The sequence below is a fragment of the Pelobates fuscus genome, chromosome 5 (assembly GCF_036172605.1).
Source record: "Pelobates fuscus isolate aPelFus1 chromosome 5, aPelFus1.pri, whole genome shotgun sequence".
In the NCBI taxonomy this organism is placed as follows: domain Eukaryota; kingdom Metazoa; phylum Chordata; class Amphibia; order Anura; family Pelobatidae; genus Pelobates; species Pelobates fuscus.
The window spans coordinates 130,353,282-130,372,388 of NC_086321.1; the positions used below are offsets into that span (position 1 = coordinate 130,353,282).

The window sequence follows — 19,107 nt, forward strand, 5'->3', positions numbered from 1 at the left end:
GCAAACACAGGGATAGTGATAGACTATTGTGTTTATCACTGTTTGCTTAACCCCTTCAGGACCGGCCTGTTTTTGCGATGTTTGTACGTTAAGGACCAGAGCAGTTTTAACACTTTTGTGGTGTTTGTGTTTAGCTGTAATTTTCCGCTCTCTCATTTACGGTTCCCATACAAGTTATATATTGTTTTTTTCAAGACAAGAAGGGCTTTCTTTACATACCAGTATTTATATTATGTCATATATTGTATTTAAAAAAAATAATGAAATATGGTGAAAAATAAAAAAAAAACATGTTTTTGGACTTTTACTTGAAAAATCTTTTACTTATCTACAAAAGCTAATGAAAAAAACTGCTAAATAGATTCAAAATTTTGTCCCGAGTTTAAAAACACCCAGTGTTTACATGCTTTATTGCTTTTTTTTGCAAGTTATAGGCCTATAAATACAAGTAGGAAATTGCTGTTTCAATATATATATATTTTAAATGTATCAATAGTGACATTGTTACACCGTTATCTGTCATAAATCCCCGAAACACACCTAACATGTACATATTTTTTAAAGTAGACAACCCAGGGTATTTACAATGGGGTATGTCCAGTCTTTTTTAGTAGCCACCTAGTCACAAACACTGGCCAAAGTTAGCATTTATATTTGTTTGTGTGTTAAAAATGCAAAAACCGCTAACTTTGGCCGGTGTTTGTGACTAAGTGGCTACTAAAAAAGGCTGAACATACCCCATTTGCAATACCTTGGGTTGTCTTCTTTTGTAAATGGTATGCCATCATGGGGCTAATTCACATTCCTTGGCTACCATACGCTGTCAAAGGCAACCTAACCAATCTGACAAATTTCAATAAAAAAAATCAAGCCTTATATTTGACCCTGTAACTTTCACAAACACTATAAAACCTCTACATGTGGGGTACTGTTATACTCAGGAGACTTCGCTGAACACAAATATTAGTGTATCAGAACAGTAAAATATATCACAGCAATAATATCCTCAGTGAAAGAGCTGTTTGTGTGTGAAAAATGCAAAAAACTTCACTTTCACTGACAATATCATCGCTGTGATATGTTTTACTGTTTTGAAACACTAATATTTGTGTTCAGCGAAGTCTCCCGAGTAAAACAGTACCCCCATGTACAGGATTTAGGGTGTCATAGAAAGTTACAGGGTTAAGCACAGTGCTAGCAAATTAAATTATCTGGACTTTTGGCCTGGGTTGGCAGGCAGGTCCCTCAAATTGCAATCATTAAAATTACTTAATTAGGTAAAAATATTACATAAATATGCACGTAGAATTTTAATATATATACATATTTATATATTTGACGTCTACGTGTATATTTATGAAATTAATAATGTAATTTTGTATGTGGACATATGTATATTTCGTATTATTTTTATTTATTTATTTATACATAGATATATATATCATTACATTCTAAGTGTATTTTGATATAAATATATATATATATATCAATATCAAAATACTGTTAGAATAAAATTGCATATATATATAATTTTTTTTTAATTATTAAAAATTATTTTTATTTTTTGTTATTTATTTTTATTAACATATTATTTGTATTTTATAATAATATATATATACCATATATATAGTTATTATATATATTGTATATATTCGTGTGTAATTTAAATATAAGTGTATTTTTATATTAATATACGTATATATAAATATAAAAATACACTTAGTGTGACATTATATATATGATACATATACATATATTATATATATAGATATAATACATGTATATATATCATATATATACACATATTATAATTTTTTTTACACTGATTGTTTTTTTTTTTAACTTTATTTTATGATTTTACACTTGCAGGGAGACTGGCTGTCAGCACAGACAGTCCCCCTGCAGGCAGATACAAAGACCCCTATTGCGGTCATGTGATCGAGTGATCACATGGCCGTGGGGTCCTGATCTGCCGAGGGGGGACTGCCCGGGCAGACAGGCAACCCTCCTGGACCGGGTGGAGCACTGATCGCCGCCGTGGGACCGACGGCGATCAGGTAAGTAGCCCAAAACCGTTATGACGGTTCAGGACCGTCAGCGGTCCAAACGCACGTTTTACCGCTGACGGTCCTGAACCGTCAGCGGTCCTGAAGGGGTTAATAAAGCAGCAGTTTGAATTTACTTTATGAAGACTCCAGAGTGCTCTCTACTAGGTGTGTGTGTGTGTGTATATATATATATATATATATATATGAGAAACAAATGGAGCAAAAAATGCAAAAGTGCTCAGTTGTAATGTTCATATTCTAAACACACAACATTGTTCTTTTAGTTTTTAAAATTCTACACCTTCTGCAATCAACCTGTTTCATTCAGTGTACCAACTGTTAAAGTCTACGGGCATTGCATTCTGTCATTCCTTTCAGAAGGTCCCTCAACTAACACAGAACATGAGCTAAAATCCTTAATGTTCCTAACATACATTATTTATATTCATACGATTATATTTTTCACGCTTACATGCATTTGAGTCTGAGGAAAGAAAATAATTACACTCCTGACAAATAATAAGGCCGTGTGAATGAATGAGAATGCCAAATGAAACCAAGTATTTGTTCTCCATGTAAATGGAGTGTACAAAGGAGTGAGTACACGGAGGGCTGGCAGGGTGACAGCTGGAGACTGGCAGTCTGTGTACATGTTGCTGTCAGGATGTCAGGCTGCTGTATTGGCCCTGTATCCATGACATGGTGTTAGAGAGGTCCTCCAAGCCTGGTGGCAGCCATAGCCGGTAATGGTAAAGCTGCCATCAGCCAGGTACAGGCTGGCCCATCCAGCTCGCCATTCCCCATATCACTCGCCATGCACACTAGCCATTCCACATATCACTCGCCCCCCTTAGTGTCTGCGAGCCGCGCACTCCGCTCACCTCCACGTCGATGTCCAGGAATCCCCCCTCAGCCACCTCGAAGATGAGGCCCATCTTGGTGCCGGACGTGACCTGCTCGAAGAAGCATTCGTCGGCGTGCGCGTCGATGCTGACGAAGTATCCCGAGGCCGTGGCGGAGAAGAAGGCGACTAAGGCCACTAGTTCAGAGACGGTGAGCATGGCGAGGCGGTTAGAGGGCGAGCGGAAGCCGGGAACCTGGCTGCAGCGTCTGGGCCTCGCTCCGAAAGAGGCGTCACCTCTCCAGCCAGCCGGGGAGCGAGCAGCGAGTGCCACGTAACGGCTGTACGGAGGCCGGGCTGGGACACAGCAACATCCGGGCAACCCACCCTGAGAGCAGACCTGGCAACAAGAGACGGTGTTCTATCAAAAAGACATACCCCGTAAAAAAGACATACCCCTCGTCACTTCCGGTGACGCGGCCGCACCGGAAGTGACGTTCGAAGGGGGTGTGCGCCGCCGCGCAAGCGCACAACGACTGGGTAGGTGATTTTAGAGCAAGAAGGGGACATTAAGCCCACAGTGCGCACGCGCCTCATAGTACTCCCGTCGGAGGGTCATCGCGCGTGCGCACTGCTGGGCAGAGAGCGCTTCACACACCGCGCGTGCGCAGTTGAGGGGTAGGTAATTTTTATGGCCATTTCGCCTGTGAAATCTCCATACCCCTATACTGCGCATGCGCGGACCCAATAGACCGCGCGTGCGCAATGTGGGGTAGGGAAATTTCACAGGAGAAATGGCCATAAAATTTACCTACCCCTCAACTGCGCACGCGCGGACTCACATCATCAGCTCCAAACTTATCTGGACACAGGTCAGTCTTTCCCTGCTCCCAACACCCTCAGCCATCCGAGGGGAGGGTACAGTATATTGGGGGGGGGTGTCTGCGCAGTATATTGGGGGGGGGTGTCTGCGCAGTATATTGGGGGGGTCTGCGCAGTATATTGGGGGGTGTCTGCGCAGTATATTGGGGGGGTCTGCGCAGTATATTGGGGGGGGTGTCTGCGCAGTATATTGGGGGGGGGTGTCTGCGCAGTATATTGGGGGGGTATGCGCAGTATATTGGGGGGGTCTGCGCAGTATATTGGGGGGGGTGTCTGCGCAGTATATGGGGGGTGTCTGCGCAGTATATTGGGGGGGGGTGTCTGCGCAGTATATTGGGGGGGTCTGCGCAGTATATTGGGGGGTGTCTGCGCAGTATATTGGGGGGGTCTGCGCAGTATATTGGGGGGGGTGTCTGCGCAGTATATTGGGGGGGGGTGTCTGCGCAGTATATTGGGGGTGTCTGCGCAGTATATTGGGGGGGTCTGCGCAGTATATTGGGGGGGGTGTCTGCGCAGTATATGGGGGGGGTCTGCGCAGTATATGGGGGGTGTCTGCGCAGTATATTGGGGGGGGGTGTCTGCGCAGTATATTGGGGGGTGTCTGCGCAGTATATTGGGGGGGGTGTTTGCGCAGTATATTGGGGGGGTGTCTGCGCAGTATATTGGGGGTGTCTGCGCAGTATATTGGGGGGGTGTCTGCGCAGTATATTGGGGGGGGGTGTCTGCGCAGTATATTGGGGGGGGGTGTCTGCGCAGTATATGGGGGGGGGTGTTTGCGCAGTATATTGGGGCGGCTGCACAGTATATTGGGGTGGCCTGTGTGTTAGATGTGGGGGGCAGTGTGTTAGATGGAGGGGCTGTTCGTTACATGTGGGGGGGTAGTGTATTATATTTGTGGGCTGTGCGTTAGATGTGTACAACCCTAGTTTCACAGAAAAATATTTATTTCCTAGGTATCATATGCCATGGCATGCTTTTTGCTACGAAACCGCAGCCATCTAGTCACTCGCCAGAGAAGGATGAGAAACTGCACCCCAGCGAGAGGGACTGCCTCACATCAGCAACCAAATCCGTTGGTCACCGAATTCAGTAATCTCCGTCTCTTTGTCCATTCTGTATGTATGGTACTCCCAATTCTTATATTTAATCCGGTGTGTCTCCCACAATCTTTGTGTCTGTCTGCTGTATGTATGTGGCACGCAAGTCTGCGTGCACTGTGTCTGTTATGCCAGTCACTCTAACCTGTTTATTTCTTTTTGTGTGTGTCACAGCTCTGACAAGCATGTTCTCCTATGGGACACGAAGTACATGAAGAGGAATGAAGAAGCCCATGTTTTATGGTCGTCTCCAGGGTGGAGAATTTAATTTATAAGTAATGAAGTGGCATCTGACACGTGACAAGCTGCTCCTGTTTGCACAGCAACTTCAACATTGTGTACTGTGATCACGGCATAGTTCAGAGGTAGGTAACCTTGGGCAGTCCAGATGCTGTGAATTACATCTCCCATAATGCTGGCAAAGCATTATGGGAGGTATAGTCCAAAACCTCTGGAATACCGAATGCGTATGAATGAAAAGTATGCTGTGTGTGACTGCTCACATGTGTATCCATGTGCCAATTCAACCAATGTGAGTGACGGTAATACTTATGATGTAACCATAAATACTGTCACCATGGAGAATTAAACGCCTGTATCAACCAAAACTACTTATACTGTGACCGTACCTCCTAAACACAAAAGTATCACAATAACTATAAGATCAAGTTTTATAGTTTATAGTTTTGTGAGGCAGTCAGTTTCAAGCATTACACACTAAGTGCATTTTTTGTTTTTTTAGATCTGGTGTCCCAGTTCGGGATGTAGCCAATCGCTCTGTTTAACAAGAGGATCTTTGTGTATCCTGTCAGAGTGGCAACTCTTCCCAAATCGACCAGATTCTTAAGCCGTAAGCCTCTGTTGCATTATACCCAATTCTGAGACTTATAATGAACCCTAAAGCACTGCACATCCCCCCACCACCAATATACTGTGCAGCCCCCCCCCCACTCCCCCTGATATACTTAATATTTTAAGGACATTTTAGATAAATTATTTTGCATATTGTGCTAAGACCTCAGGCAGTCACTGTTCCACTTGTAGTCCAGGTAAAGGTAGCTTTTACTGGACTTAAAATGTCCTTTTCATGGAGCTTTCACAAGTTCCTCTTCAACTCCTGGCATTTCATATGCAAGGAGCCAACAGAAGCAATCTACTCCCGTGAAAGTTGTTCCTATTTTGTCTTAATTTGTGGGGGACACGTAAATGGTGGAAGGCTACAAGTGCCCTATCATTCTTTCTATTCCACGCCTCCAATCGTCAACATGGTTATTGTATTTTCACATATGAAATATAGAGATTGTAATTTGATATCCGGTTACGATTTATATGTTGTTTGATTTTTACAGCTCCACAGAAAAGAAGCAAACCACTTTGAGGATTCACTACATAAGAGACTATTGGATACTGAAGGACTGTTCTGTCAAGGAAGATCACAGCTTCATCCAAGCCTTAGTCACATTGATTCTTAAGACTAAAGAGCGACTAACAATATCCCATGTGCACAAATTATGTATCTATTAAATGGCCAACATACGTTTTCACTTTGTTTAATTTCAAATTATTGCTAGACTTCTTTATACTGCCACTTTTAAAAAGATTAAAACAATTACTTTAGAAATTGTTTGGGTGGTGTTCCCAAGTTCACTTAAGCCTGCAATGTGAAATATTGCCTATTCTGTGTAACTGCAAAAATTTTCTTGCAAAATTAACTCCTCCTCTATTGCCTGTCTCTTTTTATACGCGCTTCAGGGTCCATAAAATATAACTATGGGAAACAACACTGGACATCCTTACACTTTGCATAGGACAACTAGGCTATTTAAAAACCCTACAGAAACGCATTGACTAAATGCTTTGCGATGGCGAAGCCTAAATGCGTGCGCTGGAAGGACATGATGTTGGCAGAGCCTGAACCAGCAATCCGGTAACTGACAATAAGGGTGCAGAGTAAAGTTTAGTGTTAGCAATACAGTTTGATATTTCCAGCACGATACTTTTCCATTAAAGCAAAGAGTCTTTACCCCGTTATAAATTTATATAGTATCCACCTTAAAAAAATTCAAGAGCGACAAAAAGCAACTCAAATCTGTGTTCAACAAGCTAAATTGAGATTAGTTTCTTTTTGATTATGAAATCCACCATCTTATATTGTCATTTCATCACTCCCGCTATAGAATTGCACTGATGTCACAGAACGGAACACAGCAATTTTTTTATGATTTTCCTTAATAAACACAATCTGCACGTCAAGGTTTCTACAATAAACTTTATTTCTTCAACGTTAATTCGGAGCTTACAGTTGTCATCTATATGAAAAAAGGGTAACAGAGAAACCTTCCTTGCAAAGACAGAATGTGGTTTCCACAGAACATGGAGAAAGTTTAAGCACCTGTAAAAAAAAAAGCTGTATAGCATGCAGAAAGCAATATCGATATAATGTCATGATCTCTCTCGTGGTGGCCCACCATTCTTAATCACAGGAAAATTAAGGTTACATCATATCTCCAGCATGTGTTATGATTCAGCCCAGTGTAGAGTAAGTTTTCTGTTACAGCAGGTTGAGGTTCATCATGGTGGCCTTCCTGGCACTTGAAACAAACATGGTACCCTTCATCTACCTCAAGACGGTGCTCCGAGTTGTCAAAAGAAAAATAAATAAAAAATTATGGTTATAATTAATAAATTTAGCCACAAGAGTCAGTAGCAAGTACACGAAAAGTATTGTAAAATGAAGAGGGAATACATATTAAAAAGGCAAAGGAGGAGATTAACAATGAAGTCTAGAAAATCTTGCAAATTATCAACTTTAGGTTCAATACTCTACCTTCTTCATGAGTAGCAAACATGGACCCCCTCATCTTCCTCGTATCCCACAGGAGACGGTGCTCCGAGTTGTCAAAAGAAAAATAAATAAAAAATTATGGTTATAATTAATAACTTTAGCCACAAGAGTCAGTAGCAAGTACACGAAAAGTATTGTAAAATGAAGAGGGAATACATATTAAAAAGGCAAAGGAGGAGATTAACAATGAAGTCTAGAAAATCTTGCAAATTATCAACTTTAGGTTCAATACTCTACCTTCTTCATGAGTAGCAAACATGGACCCCCTCATCTTCCTCGTATCCCACAGGAGACGGTGCTCCGAGTTGTCAAAAGAAAAATAAATAAAAAATTATGGTTATAATTAATAACTTTAGCCACAAGAGTCAGTAGCAAGTACACGAAAAGTATTGTAAAATGAAGAGGGAATACATATTAAAAAGGCAAAGGAGGAGATTAACAATGAAGTCTAGAAAATCTTGCAAATTATCAACTTTAGGTTCAATACTCTACCTTCTTCATGAGTAGCAAACATGGACCCCCTCATCTTCCTCGTATCCCACAGGAGACGGTGCTCCGAGTTGTCAAAAGAAAAATAAATAAAAAATTATGGTTATAATTAATAAATTTAGCCACAAGAGTCAGTAGCAAGTACAAAAGTATACAGTATACTAACCGTATTGCATGTGTTTAGATCTATTGAATATGGTGCTACATCCTGAAGGGACTCATACAGCATCTCCAAAAATAAGTGTAAAAAAAATGTACGTTATATTATGGTACAGCATGTTAAAATGTAAGCAAATAGGTTTTTTCTGAGTGAATTAATAATAAAACACGTTTTACGACACAATGATTAAATGTGTGGGGATTTTGAGTCTGAACACAATTTTGCAAGACAAAGCTTTAAGGCATTGTGTGATAGAACTGACCTTTATACTGGAGTAAGGCACAAGCTATTTCCAGTCGTGCATCCCTTATATATTCCGGAGAGGTCTTCACTTCACTGATTGTTCGTGTCCGTAGGAACTCCTTGGCAAACTGTTAAATAATAATTCACATTTGTAACTGCAGATCGCATTTGTTATTAGTGGCTTTTACTATGTTAGAAAATGTTTTACCATCAAGATCAAAACTCCACAGCTAGAGGAATCCTGCTGGTTGTTGTGGTACATGATCCATGTTTTCCATTGATCTGGCTGTTCATCCGGCTTGTACATCCCCAAGAAGATACTATGACAAAAGTAACAGATTAAAAAAGAAAAAAATTAGTAATCAATTGTTTATTAAAGGTTATGTGAAGTTAAAACGCTTTTCAGAGGCACCCTTACTGCAAGTTGTGTTGCACTTTTGAAATATAGCGGTTTTCATTTGCCATTGGATCCATTAGCACAACGACCTTCTTGGACATGATGACAACCTAAAAAATATATTGTGAAATCACACAAGTTTGTTGATTACATAAATATTTGAAATATACCGGGTGGACCAAAATAGTCAATTTTTTGTGTGATCAATGAACGTCACAACAGATTAAATTGTCATTTAAATAACAGTGATCATCAGAAAACTGATTATATTGGAAATTGGAAAATTAAATAATTTTAATATTAAATACCACTAAAATCCAGTGAGCTCCAACGTTTACAGGGCATAACCAAATATCTTCGACCGGAAACTTAATCTGAAGAAAAGGTAGAAAGCAATATCGGTAATCAATTCTAAATAGATATATTTAATATATAAATATGTAATTCTAAAAAGTCACTAACCTTTGCAAGATTTTCTATTGCACCATAAAATAATACAGATGCCAGTACAGCATCAAACTGTCGAACAGGTTCCTGTTTGAAAAGATGGAAAATTATAATGTAAAATAATAACTAAGGGACTAACATAACCCAGAAATAAACATAATTCACACTTGCCTGATGCTTCTCTATCAGATGATGAATGTATGCATCAATCACCTGCGTCAAAATAATTTATTAAATATATTTGTTTATATTTTAGCTTTAGACTAATTAAGAACACTTTATTTTCTTACCTCATCAACCAGCCAGTTATTACCATGCAGTGTACGGAACGAAGAAACATACAGCTTGTATGGTCCCACAACTGCTTCCACAGATCCGTCATCTTTAGATTCCCACAGGCTTTTAACTAATAAAAAAAAAAATATATATATACACACACACACAGCAAGAAACTTTAACACCAGGTATGTAACTGTACATTCTGGAGCCAAAGCTAATACAGGTTGAGTATGCCTTATCTCTTAACATTGAGTATTGAAATATAAACCAAATTATTATCAAATAAAGCAGTATCCCAATATAACATCCAATCGGCTTGAATAATCATATATGCTAACCTTTATAAATGCAATTCACTTATGTTAAGAGGCATTTCTGACAAGGGGATAACTCAACCTGTATAGATTCTTGGGTATAATATCAAACATGTATGTTTAATAACGAGAATTGGATAGAACACGATGCCAAACAGTGGCAACTTTACCAAAAAATACATAAAAGAGTGCCAGAACGTCAACAAAGTGAAAGACCAGACCAACAGGGCATGGACCAAAAAATGACCAACGGGGTCAAACTAAATTTAAAAAAAAGAACCCAGTAACTGCTACCTCTGTCTTCTATGCTTTGCATGACAATCAAAGATGCAGATGACTTTGGAAAGAAAATTAAGATTAATGATAATCACTTGCATTTAAAATTAATTTAAAATAAAAAAACTACATAAATGAAGAATAGGATGAAGAAAAAGAACAAGTCTCGCTATATGCACAATAGACAAATAATAAATTATAGTTGGGTTGTAAATTTGGTGGTACCTCCTTTTCCGGTGCAGCGAAACAGATGACAGAGGTCCTTGGTGGTATGGAGGACACGCAGGTGGCAATTTCCTTAGGCAATTCGACATCGCCTTTCTTTTCCTCACTCCTCCTGTATGGCTTGATGTGGTCGATGCTGATCTTTTTCTTAAGAGTAACTCCGCACGAATTCTCCAATTTCACCACCTTGCCACACAAGTCCTTGATGATATAAGGCCCAGAGAAGTCCGGCTCTATCCTTCCTCCTTTCCTACCACGCTTCCTCATGTTATAAAGAAGGACCTCGTCGCCAACACTGTACAGCACATCCTTGTTTTTCTTGAACACCTTCTTCGCATACGTCTTCTTCTGCTTCTCCTGCGATTTTTCTATGTTTTCCTTTGTCATTGCCTTTATTTTCTCCATTGATTCCTTCTTCTCATTTAGAAAGGTTACATAAGTCTTCTCCTCCGGTAAGATGATGTTCGAAAGCTGTGGAAATGTATAAAATATATTTATATGTTTACACACACAACAAAATGTCAAATAAATTGTTACTTAAAGAATGTAAATTTTGAAAAACAAAAATTCCTTTTGTTGTACAGTCATACAGCTATTAGTGAAAAACCAAACTGATAATTTTCAAGATAAAAATGTTTATGGATTACGAAATATATTTGGAATAGTCAAATGTGCACACTATCTTTACATATGGTTATGGCAGCAAACTTTATCAACTAATCGTTAAATAACAAATAACTGTCCAATGTTATAAGAATCTTATGTGCAACTTATGTTGACTAAAGCAAACAGAATGAGGAGAGATCTGTATATAATAAACTATTATAACATATACTATACACACATAGTTAACTGTAGCGGAGACAGAAAAAACAGCAACAACTCACTGGCAGTTCAACAGGAACTTCAGATGGGAAAACTGCCTCCCTCCCATACATCAAAAGAAAAGGTGAATATTTGGTAGTAGTTTGGACCTTCGACCTTATGGAAAACAATGTTGCGTCCAAATACACGTCCCAGTTATTTTGATTTTCATTCACCAATTTAGTGAGAGCTCTACAATGAATAAAAAAATAAAAACAAGATAAAACATACTTACAACGTTCTTGAAATTAAAGTGGAATTTTTAGTTATCAGCATACAACAATACAAACAAGTGTGCATACAAAACAACATGAGGAGATGCTGAGTTGCGTAGTGCAGCTTTTTGCAGCTCATGTGCAATAGCCTCTCAATGCTTTTATATAAGAAAACGGGTAAGTGGGTTCATAAATACCTTTACTGGTGGTACTGTGTGCACCCCTTCTCCCCAGTAGTCAGGCTCTCTGGTCTGCAGCTCCGCCGGGAGTGAGCTGCATACCACGCGGTAACTTTTGCAATCTCCAGTCAGAGAGTTTGCTTGGTAACCATCAGCAACATTATGACAGGTGGGAGAACGCGAGACACTTCCATCTGTAGCTCACTCTCGGCAAAGCTGCAGACAGGAGGCTTGCTCTCTCCTAGGCAGACGTACTGGAGGGGCCTTGCACCAAAGCAGCATTATGGGCAAGTTTTGAAAAGGTGAATAAAAAAAAGCATTTTAACGTAATCGGAAGGGGCATGAAATTTAAAGTGTTTCTTTAACACTATAGTGTCAGGAAGACATGTTTGTATTGCTGACAATATAGTGTGTCTTTAAAGTGACACTCCAGGCAGCCTGAGCACTTCTGCCCATTGGATTGGTCTGGATGCCAACTCCCACCACCCTTAACCCTGCTAGAGTAAATAGTGCAGTTTTTCATGATCTGCACTAATTACCTAGCAGGGTTAAGTCCTCCTCCAGTGTCTGTCTATGAGACAGCCACTGGAGGAGCTTCCGGCTTCTTAAAACACTTTCCATGTTTTAAGAGATGCTGGAGGTCCTCAAGCAATGCATGAGGACCTTCAGCGTCGCCGGAATCCCCATATGAAAGCATTGGATAATGCTTTCCTATGGGGAGTTGTAATGTGCGCGAGTCCGCAGGCGGATGTCGGCGGGGGAGGAGAGTGTGCAGAACCCAAACCAGCGCCGAAGGACATCGGCGCTGGATAAAGGTAAGTCACTGAAGGGGTATTTACACCCTCAGCAACCTGGAATGAGGGGTGGGAGGGACCTAAGGAGTCTTGCAGTGCCAGGTAAATTTATTTTTTTTCATGGCACTGGAGATTCCCTGTAAGTGAACCTGTCAAGCAAAGTTCTACTAAAAGCAGAAATAAAATCAAAACTTGAATTTAACTTGCCTTTTGATGTTATGATTCGTCTTTTCATCAAGGCCGTTGGTCTGTGGGTGATATGCCGCTGTCACGCTTCTTTCGATTCCAAGAAGACTGCACATGTGGTCGTTGAGCTTGAAAAAAAGAAAAAGATTAAAAAAAAAAAAAAAAAAAAAAGGAGGAACATATTTTTTATAAGCCAACATATTACAAAATAAACATTATTAATAAATTGAAAGTACACATACTTGATTGACGAATTCTTTACCCTGGTCTGAAAGTATACGCTTGGGACAACCATGTCGATAGACCAGGGAGCAAATATGGCGTCCCACCTCAGCAGCACATTTTGATCGAAGAGGAAAAGCCTCCACCCACTTGGAAAAGTAATCCGTAGCCGTCAATATGTACTTAAAGCCATCCACTGTCTCTGTGAAGGGACCCGTTAAGTCAATCCCAACAAGCTCCCAGACAGCAGATACCTAATGTGATAAAAAAAAAAAAAAAATATTATTTGGAAATAAAACAATGTAATAACATTTGTTATGCAATACTATAGTAGATATTTACCTTAATACATTGTAACGGCTGTGGAGCAGACAATGGCTTTCCAGACTTCTGGCAATTATCACATTCCTGGATCTGTGGGAAATGAGTTGTTAACCTGTGTACAATCTTTCATTAATATAGCAAAACACAAAAGATAATTAATGTGTACCCATTTATCAATATCAGTGGCCATTCCATGCCAGAAGAATCTCGATGAGATGGCCGATCGCGTTCTGTTGATGCCTGTATGTCCTCCAATGGGCGATGCATGAAACTCTACGAAGATCCTCCTTGCTTCCTCTTCATTTTTAATAACTCTTCTTCTTCCAACAAAGAGCTCTCCTTCTGTAATGAAATGGAAAAATTAAAGGGTTTGTTTAATTACAAACAACCAAGATTGACTGTATTTTTGATACTCACCCTTTAAAGTAAATTTGGCAGTGGTCTTCCTGAACGTCTGCCTCTGTATCTTCGAATACCCGGGTGGGTATTCGCCACAATCAAGGAATTTGACAATGTTGTTGAACTTGGTCTCCATTTCTCTAAAAATAGAACACACATCATAATTGGACAAATCTTTCTCAAGCACTAAAAACTACCCTAAATGCAATACATAACAACCACTTAACATATGTAATTACTAACTTAAACTAGCCTTTTCACAATGAAAGGAAAACTGCCCCAACATTCGGTGTAAAATATACCACAACATAGTGTAAAGTCCACTAACAACGGACACTACAGTGTAACAGAGTAAATCTACTGCACAGCCTATGAGGATAAAATGTTAAAGTCTTACTCACCGTCTGGTAGTCTGATAAGACCGGACACTGCTAGACAAGTGGATGGATCAAATGTCGTGCCTGTAAGGGAACAATAAGGACCAAATTATGCAATATAATTGTATCACCACGATCTTGGAATTATTCACCGTTGAAAAGTCTAAGACTACACAATAGACGAGGTGACGAACTGAATGAAATGTGAAGCCTGTAAGGAGACAATATAAAGACAAAATTATAAACTATAAATTATAAAATATTACAGTCACATCACCATTTGGGTAGTACTCACCGTCAGGGAGTCTGATGAGACAGGACACTGCTAGGCAAGAGAGTAAATCAAGCCTGTGAGTGGACAATAAGGACAGAAATTGTTAAAAAAATGTTTTGAAATAGTTGTGTAATCACGATAGGAGTATTACTTACCTTCATGGAGTCTGTACAAAGTCAAGGGGTTCAGAACAGCAGGGGGTAACGGGGGGTATATAGTTCAGACCAGCAGGGGGTAACGGGGGGTTATATAGTTCAGACCAGCAGAGGGTATAACTGGGGGGGGGAGGGGGTAAGTATTTCAGACCAGCAGAGGGTATAAGGGGGGGTAAATATTTCAGACCAGCAGAGAGTATAACTGGGGGGAGGGAAGGGGGGGGTAAATATTTCAGACCAGCAGAGTGTATAACTGGGGGGGGGAGGGGGGGTAAGTATTTCAGACCAGCAGAGGGTATAAGGGGGGGTAAATATTTCAGACCAGCAGAGTGTATAACTGGGGGGGGGAGGGGGGGTAAGTATTTCAGACCAGCAGAGGGTATAAGGGGGGGTAAATATTTCAGACCAGCAGAGAGTATAACTGGGGGGGGGGGAGGGGGTAAGTATTTCAGACCAGCAGAGGGTAACTGGGTATTTTCTTACCTTAAAGGTGTCCTGGTAAGCCTTCTACAACTGCACCCACAGGATGTCGAAAGGGTGTAGTGTAGTAGAAGAAATGTATAGAATAGCAAGTAAGCACAATAAGCACAGCAAAAAATATCAACCAACACAAGATACAAGCTCCTGCAAATATCAACCAACACAAGATACAAGCTCCTGCAAAGGCTAACGGTCAAGTGATATTTGAAAATCAGCAAGTGAGATAGCTCCTCCTACTCAATCCAGGAGTGTAAACCTTTCCCTACCCCACATTGCGCACGCGCGGTCTATTGGGTCCGCGCATGCGCAGTATAGGGGTATGGAGATTTCACAGGCGAAATGGCCATAAAAATTACCTACCCCTCAACTGCGCACGCGCGGTGTGTGAAGCGCTCTCTGCCCAGCAGTGCGCACGCGCGATGACCCTCCGACGGGAGTACTATGAGGCGCGTGCGCACTGTGGGCTTAATGTCCCCTTCTTGCTCTAAAATCACCTACCCAGTCGTTGTGCGCTTGCGCGGCGGCGCACACCCCCTTCGAACGTCACTTCCGGTGCGGCCGCGTCACCGGAAGTGACGAGGGGTATGTCTTTTTTACGGGGTATGTCTTTTTGATAGAACAACGGCGCGCTGCTGCGTCAAGCAACCGGAAGCTGGAACGTGGGCGGCCATCTTTAATAAGGGCAAATCTCCCTGTCTTAGATACTGCATTATTCTTTATTTTGCAGTTCACAGATACTGAATATAGATTAAATTAACATAACAGGTTTGAGACTGAAACGCAATCCTAATGCCTCACGTAGTTAATGTATTAAAATATACTCTGTTTTTATATCAACCTATTGTTCCTGTAACATTTTGTAATTGTCTCATTTATTGTTAAATTTCCCCCTTTTATAATATTGTAGAGCGCTGCAGAATAATTGGTGCTAATAAATACCAATAATACTAATAAGAGGGCCCTCCAAGGCTTATAGCTACAATGTAGTGGTTACAGTGCAGTCTTTTTTTTTTTGTCAAGCAGCATGACAGTAAACAGACCCCAGAGCCCACTTGCTCAGCCAGGTCAGCAAGGCTTTGCCAATTTACTGTTAATCACTAGTACTCTGCCACAAAACTTACAAAAACTGCATTGGCATTAAACTGTAAGGGTAAAAAGGGTCTGTGTCCCAAAAAGTCTGTTCCCTTCAACCAGGGCCGGACTGGGGATACAAAGCAGCCCTGTAAAAAAATCTATAGCTACCTGTGGGCGACCGGCGTGCAGGGCAGACAGCTGGGTCGGGAGTTCTGGCAGCCGCAGGGGGTGCCCGCTCCAGGCTGTTCCGGCAGCCGCAGGGGGGAGCTGGCTGTACTGGCTCTGCTCCCCAGCACGCAGCTTAATGAGACCAGATATTCCAGCCCCGGTCTCATTAAGTAGCGCGCAAGGACGGGGGAGCAGAGCCAGCACAGCTAACTCCCTCCTGCGGCCGTCGGAACAGCCAGTTCCCACCTGCAACCGTCGGAGCAGCCAGTTCCCCCTGCGGCCGTCGGAACAGCCAGTTCCCCCTTGGCCACAGGTCAGCTAGTTGTCTGTCCGGCCCCAGGTGCCGACGGCCCCAGTCCGCCCCTGCCTTCAACATATCCCTACATTAAATTATGATAGCACTAGTGCACCAGCAAGTCTTATTTGAGCCTGAGGTTTGTTTCTTCTCCTGAACGTTCCTGGATTTTGCATTTATCTGGGCAAATAGTGCTTTAACTCTTGTGCAGTTGTGGGTAAAAATGTTTAATGCATTTCTGTAGGCACTGCAGTCACATACTAATTTTCCAAATAATTACATGCATTAAAGGGACACTATAGTCACCTAAACAACTTTAGCTTAATGAAGCATTTTTAGTGTATAGATCATGCCTCTCAGGTTACACTGCTCAATTCACTGCCATTTAGGAGTTAAATCACTTTGTTTCTGTTTATGCAGCCCTAGCCACACCTCCCCTGACTGTGACTGACACAGCCTGCATGAAAAAAAACTGGTTTCACTTTCAATCAGATGTAATTTACCTTAAACAATTGTATATCTTGCTCTGTAAATTGAACTTTAATCACATACAAGAGGCTCTAGCAGGGTCTAGCAAGCTATTAACATAGCAGGGGATAAGAAAATGTAAATTAAGCAGAACTTGCAAATAAGGAAGGATAAACATTAGATGACTCTTTACAGGAAGTGTTTAGGAAGGCTGTGCAAGTCACATGCAAGGAGGTGTGACTAGGGTTCATAAACAAAGTGATTTAACTCCTAATGGCAGAAAATTAAGCAGTGAGACTGCAGGGGTATGACCTATACACCAAAATGGCTTTATTAAGCTAAAGTTGTTTTGGTGACTATAGTGTCCCTTTAAATATAGCTATTGATTTATTTGCAAATAATTTAATTATGTATATATCTTTGCAGTACATTGTATAGTAAACTACACTGCACATTAACACAGCACAACTTGTGTAAGGCATTAGGTCTGTCAATGTGCAGAGCAATTTACCCATTGTAAGAAGCTAAGTATCACTTTGCAGAACATTTTATTGTAAAGGCAACTTGAAAATGAGAGAAAATCTTAATATCTCCTTCATTGTAATAAACAAAAAACACGTAATGGTTATTTTGTAAGGAACACTATAGTCACCAAGATCAATTCAGCTCTTTGAAGTGGTCTGGGTGCAGTGTCCCTGAGTGCTGTGATGTAAATCATTGCAGTTTTAGAGAAACTGTAATAATTTCCTTGCAGGACTAAGACTGCGTCTAGTGGCTTTCACCTAGACAGCCAGTAAAGGCACTTCCTGGATGTTAACAGTCTCCAGGTCCCTAAATGAAATTTGACATCCTCACACTCTGAAAGGGAGGGAGGGTCAGAGAGCACTCTAGTCTAGTGCTAGGAATACAGATTTGTATTCCTTACACTATAATACAGATTTGTATTCCTTGACCTGCTGCCCAAACACAGAGTCGAATTGTCTGTCTGGTTCCAGAACTGTAAGTCTGTAAACATGATCCCTGTGGTATTGCTCCATAAGATGGCAATACCAATATCAATTGGCCCCTTAACCCCTTAAGGACCAAACTTCTGGAATAAAAGGGAATCATGACATGTCACGCATGTCATGTGTCCTTAAGGGGTTAAAGGGTTATTCCAACCTTTAAAAAAATTAAATAATAACAAACATGAAAAATGCCTTATTGGGCACTATTTATTAGGTTCTCCCTGTGTTTTGCAGTAAAAACTGCAAAAAAGGATTTTACTTAACTGGAATCCAGCACCAGATGAAGCTCCCAGCATTGCCTTCTACAGGTGAGCCAGGGTCTCATGCAGTCTAAGAAAAAGCTTCTATTGAAGAAGCCTCTGATTGGACCACTTAACCAACTCAGAGTGTATGCGCACGCTCTGAGCTGGTAAGCTTGATTGGGTATTGAATTTAAAAAAAAACGAGCATTGGTATAGGGAGGCAAAAAGGCTGCACTTAATATAGGAGGAAGTGAGGTGCGGAGACGGAAACAAACAATTCCCTTTGCAGGCTCTGCATGCAGTGAAGTTCAATATGTCTGTTGACAGCGCGCTAACGACTGACATAACATAGGCACAGAATTCACATTAGGCAATCCAGAACAGAGTTCTGGGCTGCTTAAAGGGACTCTCCAGTGCCAGGAAAACAAACCGTTTTCCTGGTACTGCAGGTCCCCTCTGCCTCCCACCTCCCATCCCAAGTTGCTGAAGGGGTTAAAACCCCTTCAGTGACTTGCCTGTATCCAGCGCTGATGTCCCTCGGCGCTGGGTCAGCCTCTGCCTACGCTCCTCCCCCGCTGACGTCAGCCGGCGGGGAGACCTATTGCGCATGCGCGCCCGACGGCAGGGGAGACCTAGTGCGCACACGCGCATTAGACCTCCCCATAAAAAAGCATTGAATAATGCTTTCAATGCTTTCCTATATGGATTTCGGCGACGCTGGAGGTCCTCACATAGCGTGAGGACATCCAGCGTCTTATAACACACTTTTCGTGTTCTATTAACACGGAAGTGTCCTCTAGTGGCTGTCTATTAGACAATGTAAATATTGCAGTTTATGAAA

The 19,107-nt window shown here is 41.1% G+C and overlaps 2 protein-coding genes and 1 long non-coding RNA gene across 4 annotated transcripts in view; 1 reads left to right on the top strand and 2 right to left on the bottom strand.

The window, feature by feature from the left end:
- Positions 1-3,264, bottom strand: part of TMED2 (transmembrane p24 trafficking protein 2) — a 14,987-nt gene extending 11,723 nt beyond the window's left edge. The window contains exon 1 of one of the 2 annotated variants that reach the window (XM_063454296.1): positions 2,930-3,264. In XM_063454296.1, the coding sequence (XP_063310366.1) occupies positions 2,930-3,109 (180 nt within the window). In that variant the 5' untranslated portion in view covers positions 3,110-3,264. The remainder of the gene's footprint in view (positions 1-2,929) is intronic. The other variant, XM_063454297.1, reaches the window with a different exon arrangement.
- A 1,464-nt stretch (positions 3,265-4,728) lies between these two features.
- On the top strand, positions 4,729-6,609 carry LOC134612608 (uncharacterized). Its single transcript, XR_010090944.1, has 3 exons — positions 4,729-4,886; positions 5,043-5,233; positions 6,218-6,609. It is a non-coding gene; the product is annotated as an uncharacterized LOC134612608 (long non-coding RNA).
- A 3,032-nt stretch (positions 6,610-9,641) lies between these two features.
- LOC134612609 (uncharacterized) lies at positions 9,642-11,923 on the bottom strand. Its single transcript, XM_063457003.1, has 5 exons — positions 11,820-11,923; positions 11,431-11,599; positions 10,544-11,014; positions 9,740-9,855; positions 9,642-9,662 (listed from the first exon to the last, which is right to left on the bottom strand). The coding sequence occupies exons 2-5, from the start codon at positions 11,479-11,481 to the stop codon at positions 9,659-9,661; spliced, it is 642 nt and encodes a 213-aa protein (XP_063313073.1). The 5' UTR covers positions 11,482-11,599; positions 11,820-11,923; the 3' UTR covers positions 9,642-9,658.
- Between the last annotated feature and the right edge of the window lie 7,184 nt (positions 11,924-19,107).

Excerpts from the sequence above, each read along its gene's own strand:
- LOC134612609 (XM_063457003.1), bottom strand. The coding sequence starts at position 11,481 with ATGTATGGGAGGGAGGCAGTTTTCCCATCTGAAGTTCCTGTTGAACTG. Across the intron at positions 11,015-11,430 it reads AAGTTCCTGTTGAACTGCCA|CTTTCGAACATCATCTTACC; the intron begins GTGAGTTGTTGC and ends ACATTTCCACAG. Across the intron at positions 9,856-10,543 it reads TCGCTGCACCGGAAAAGGAG|TTAAAAGCCTGTGGGAATCT; the intron begins GTACCACCAAAT and ends TTTTTTTATTAG.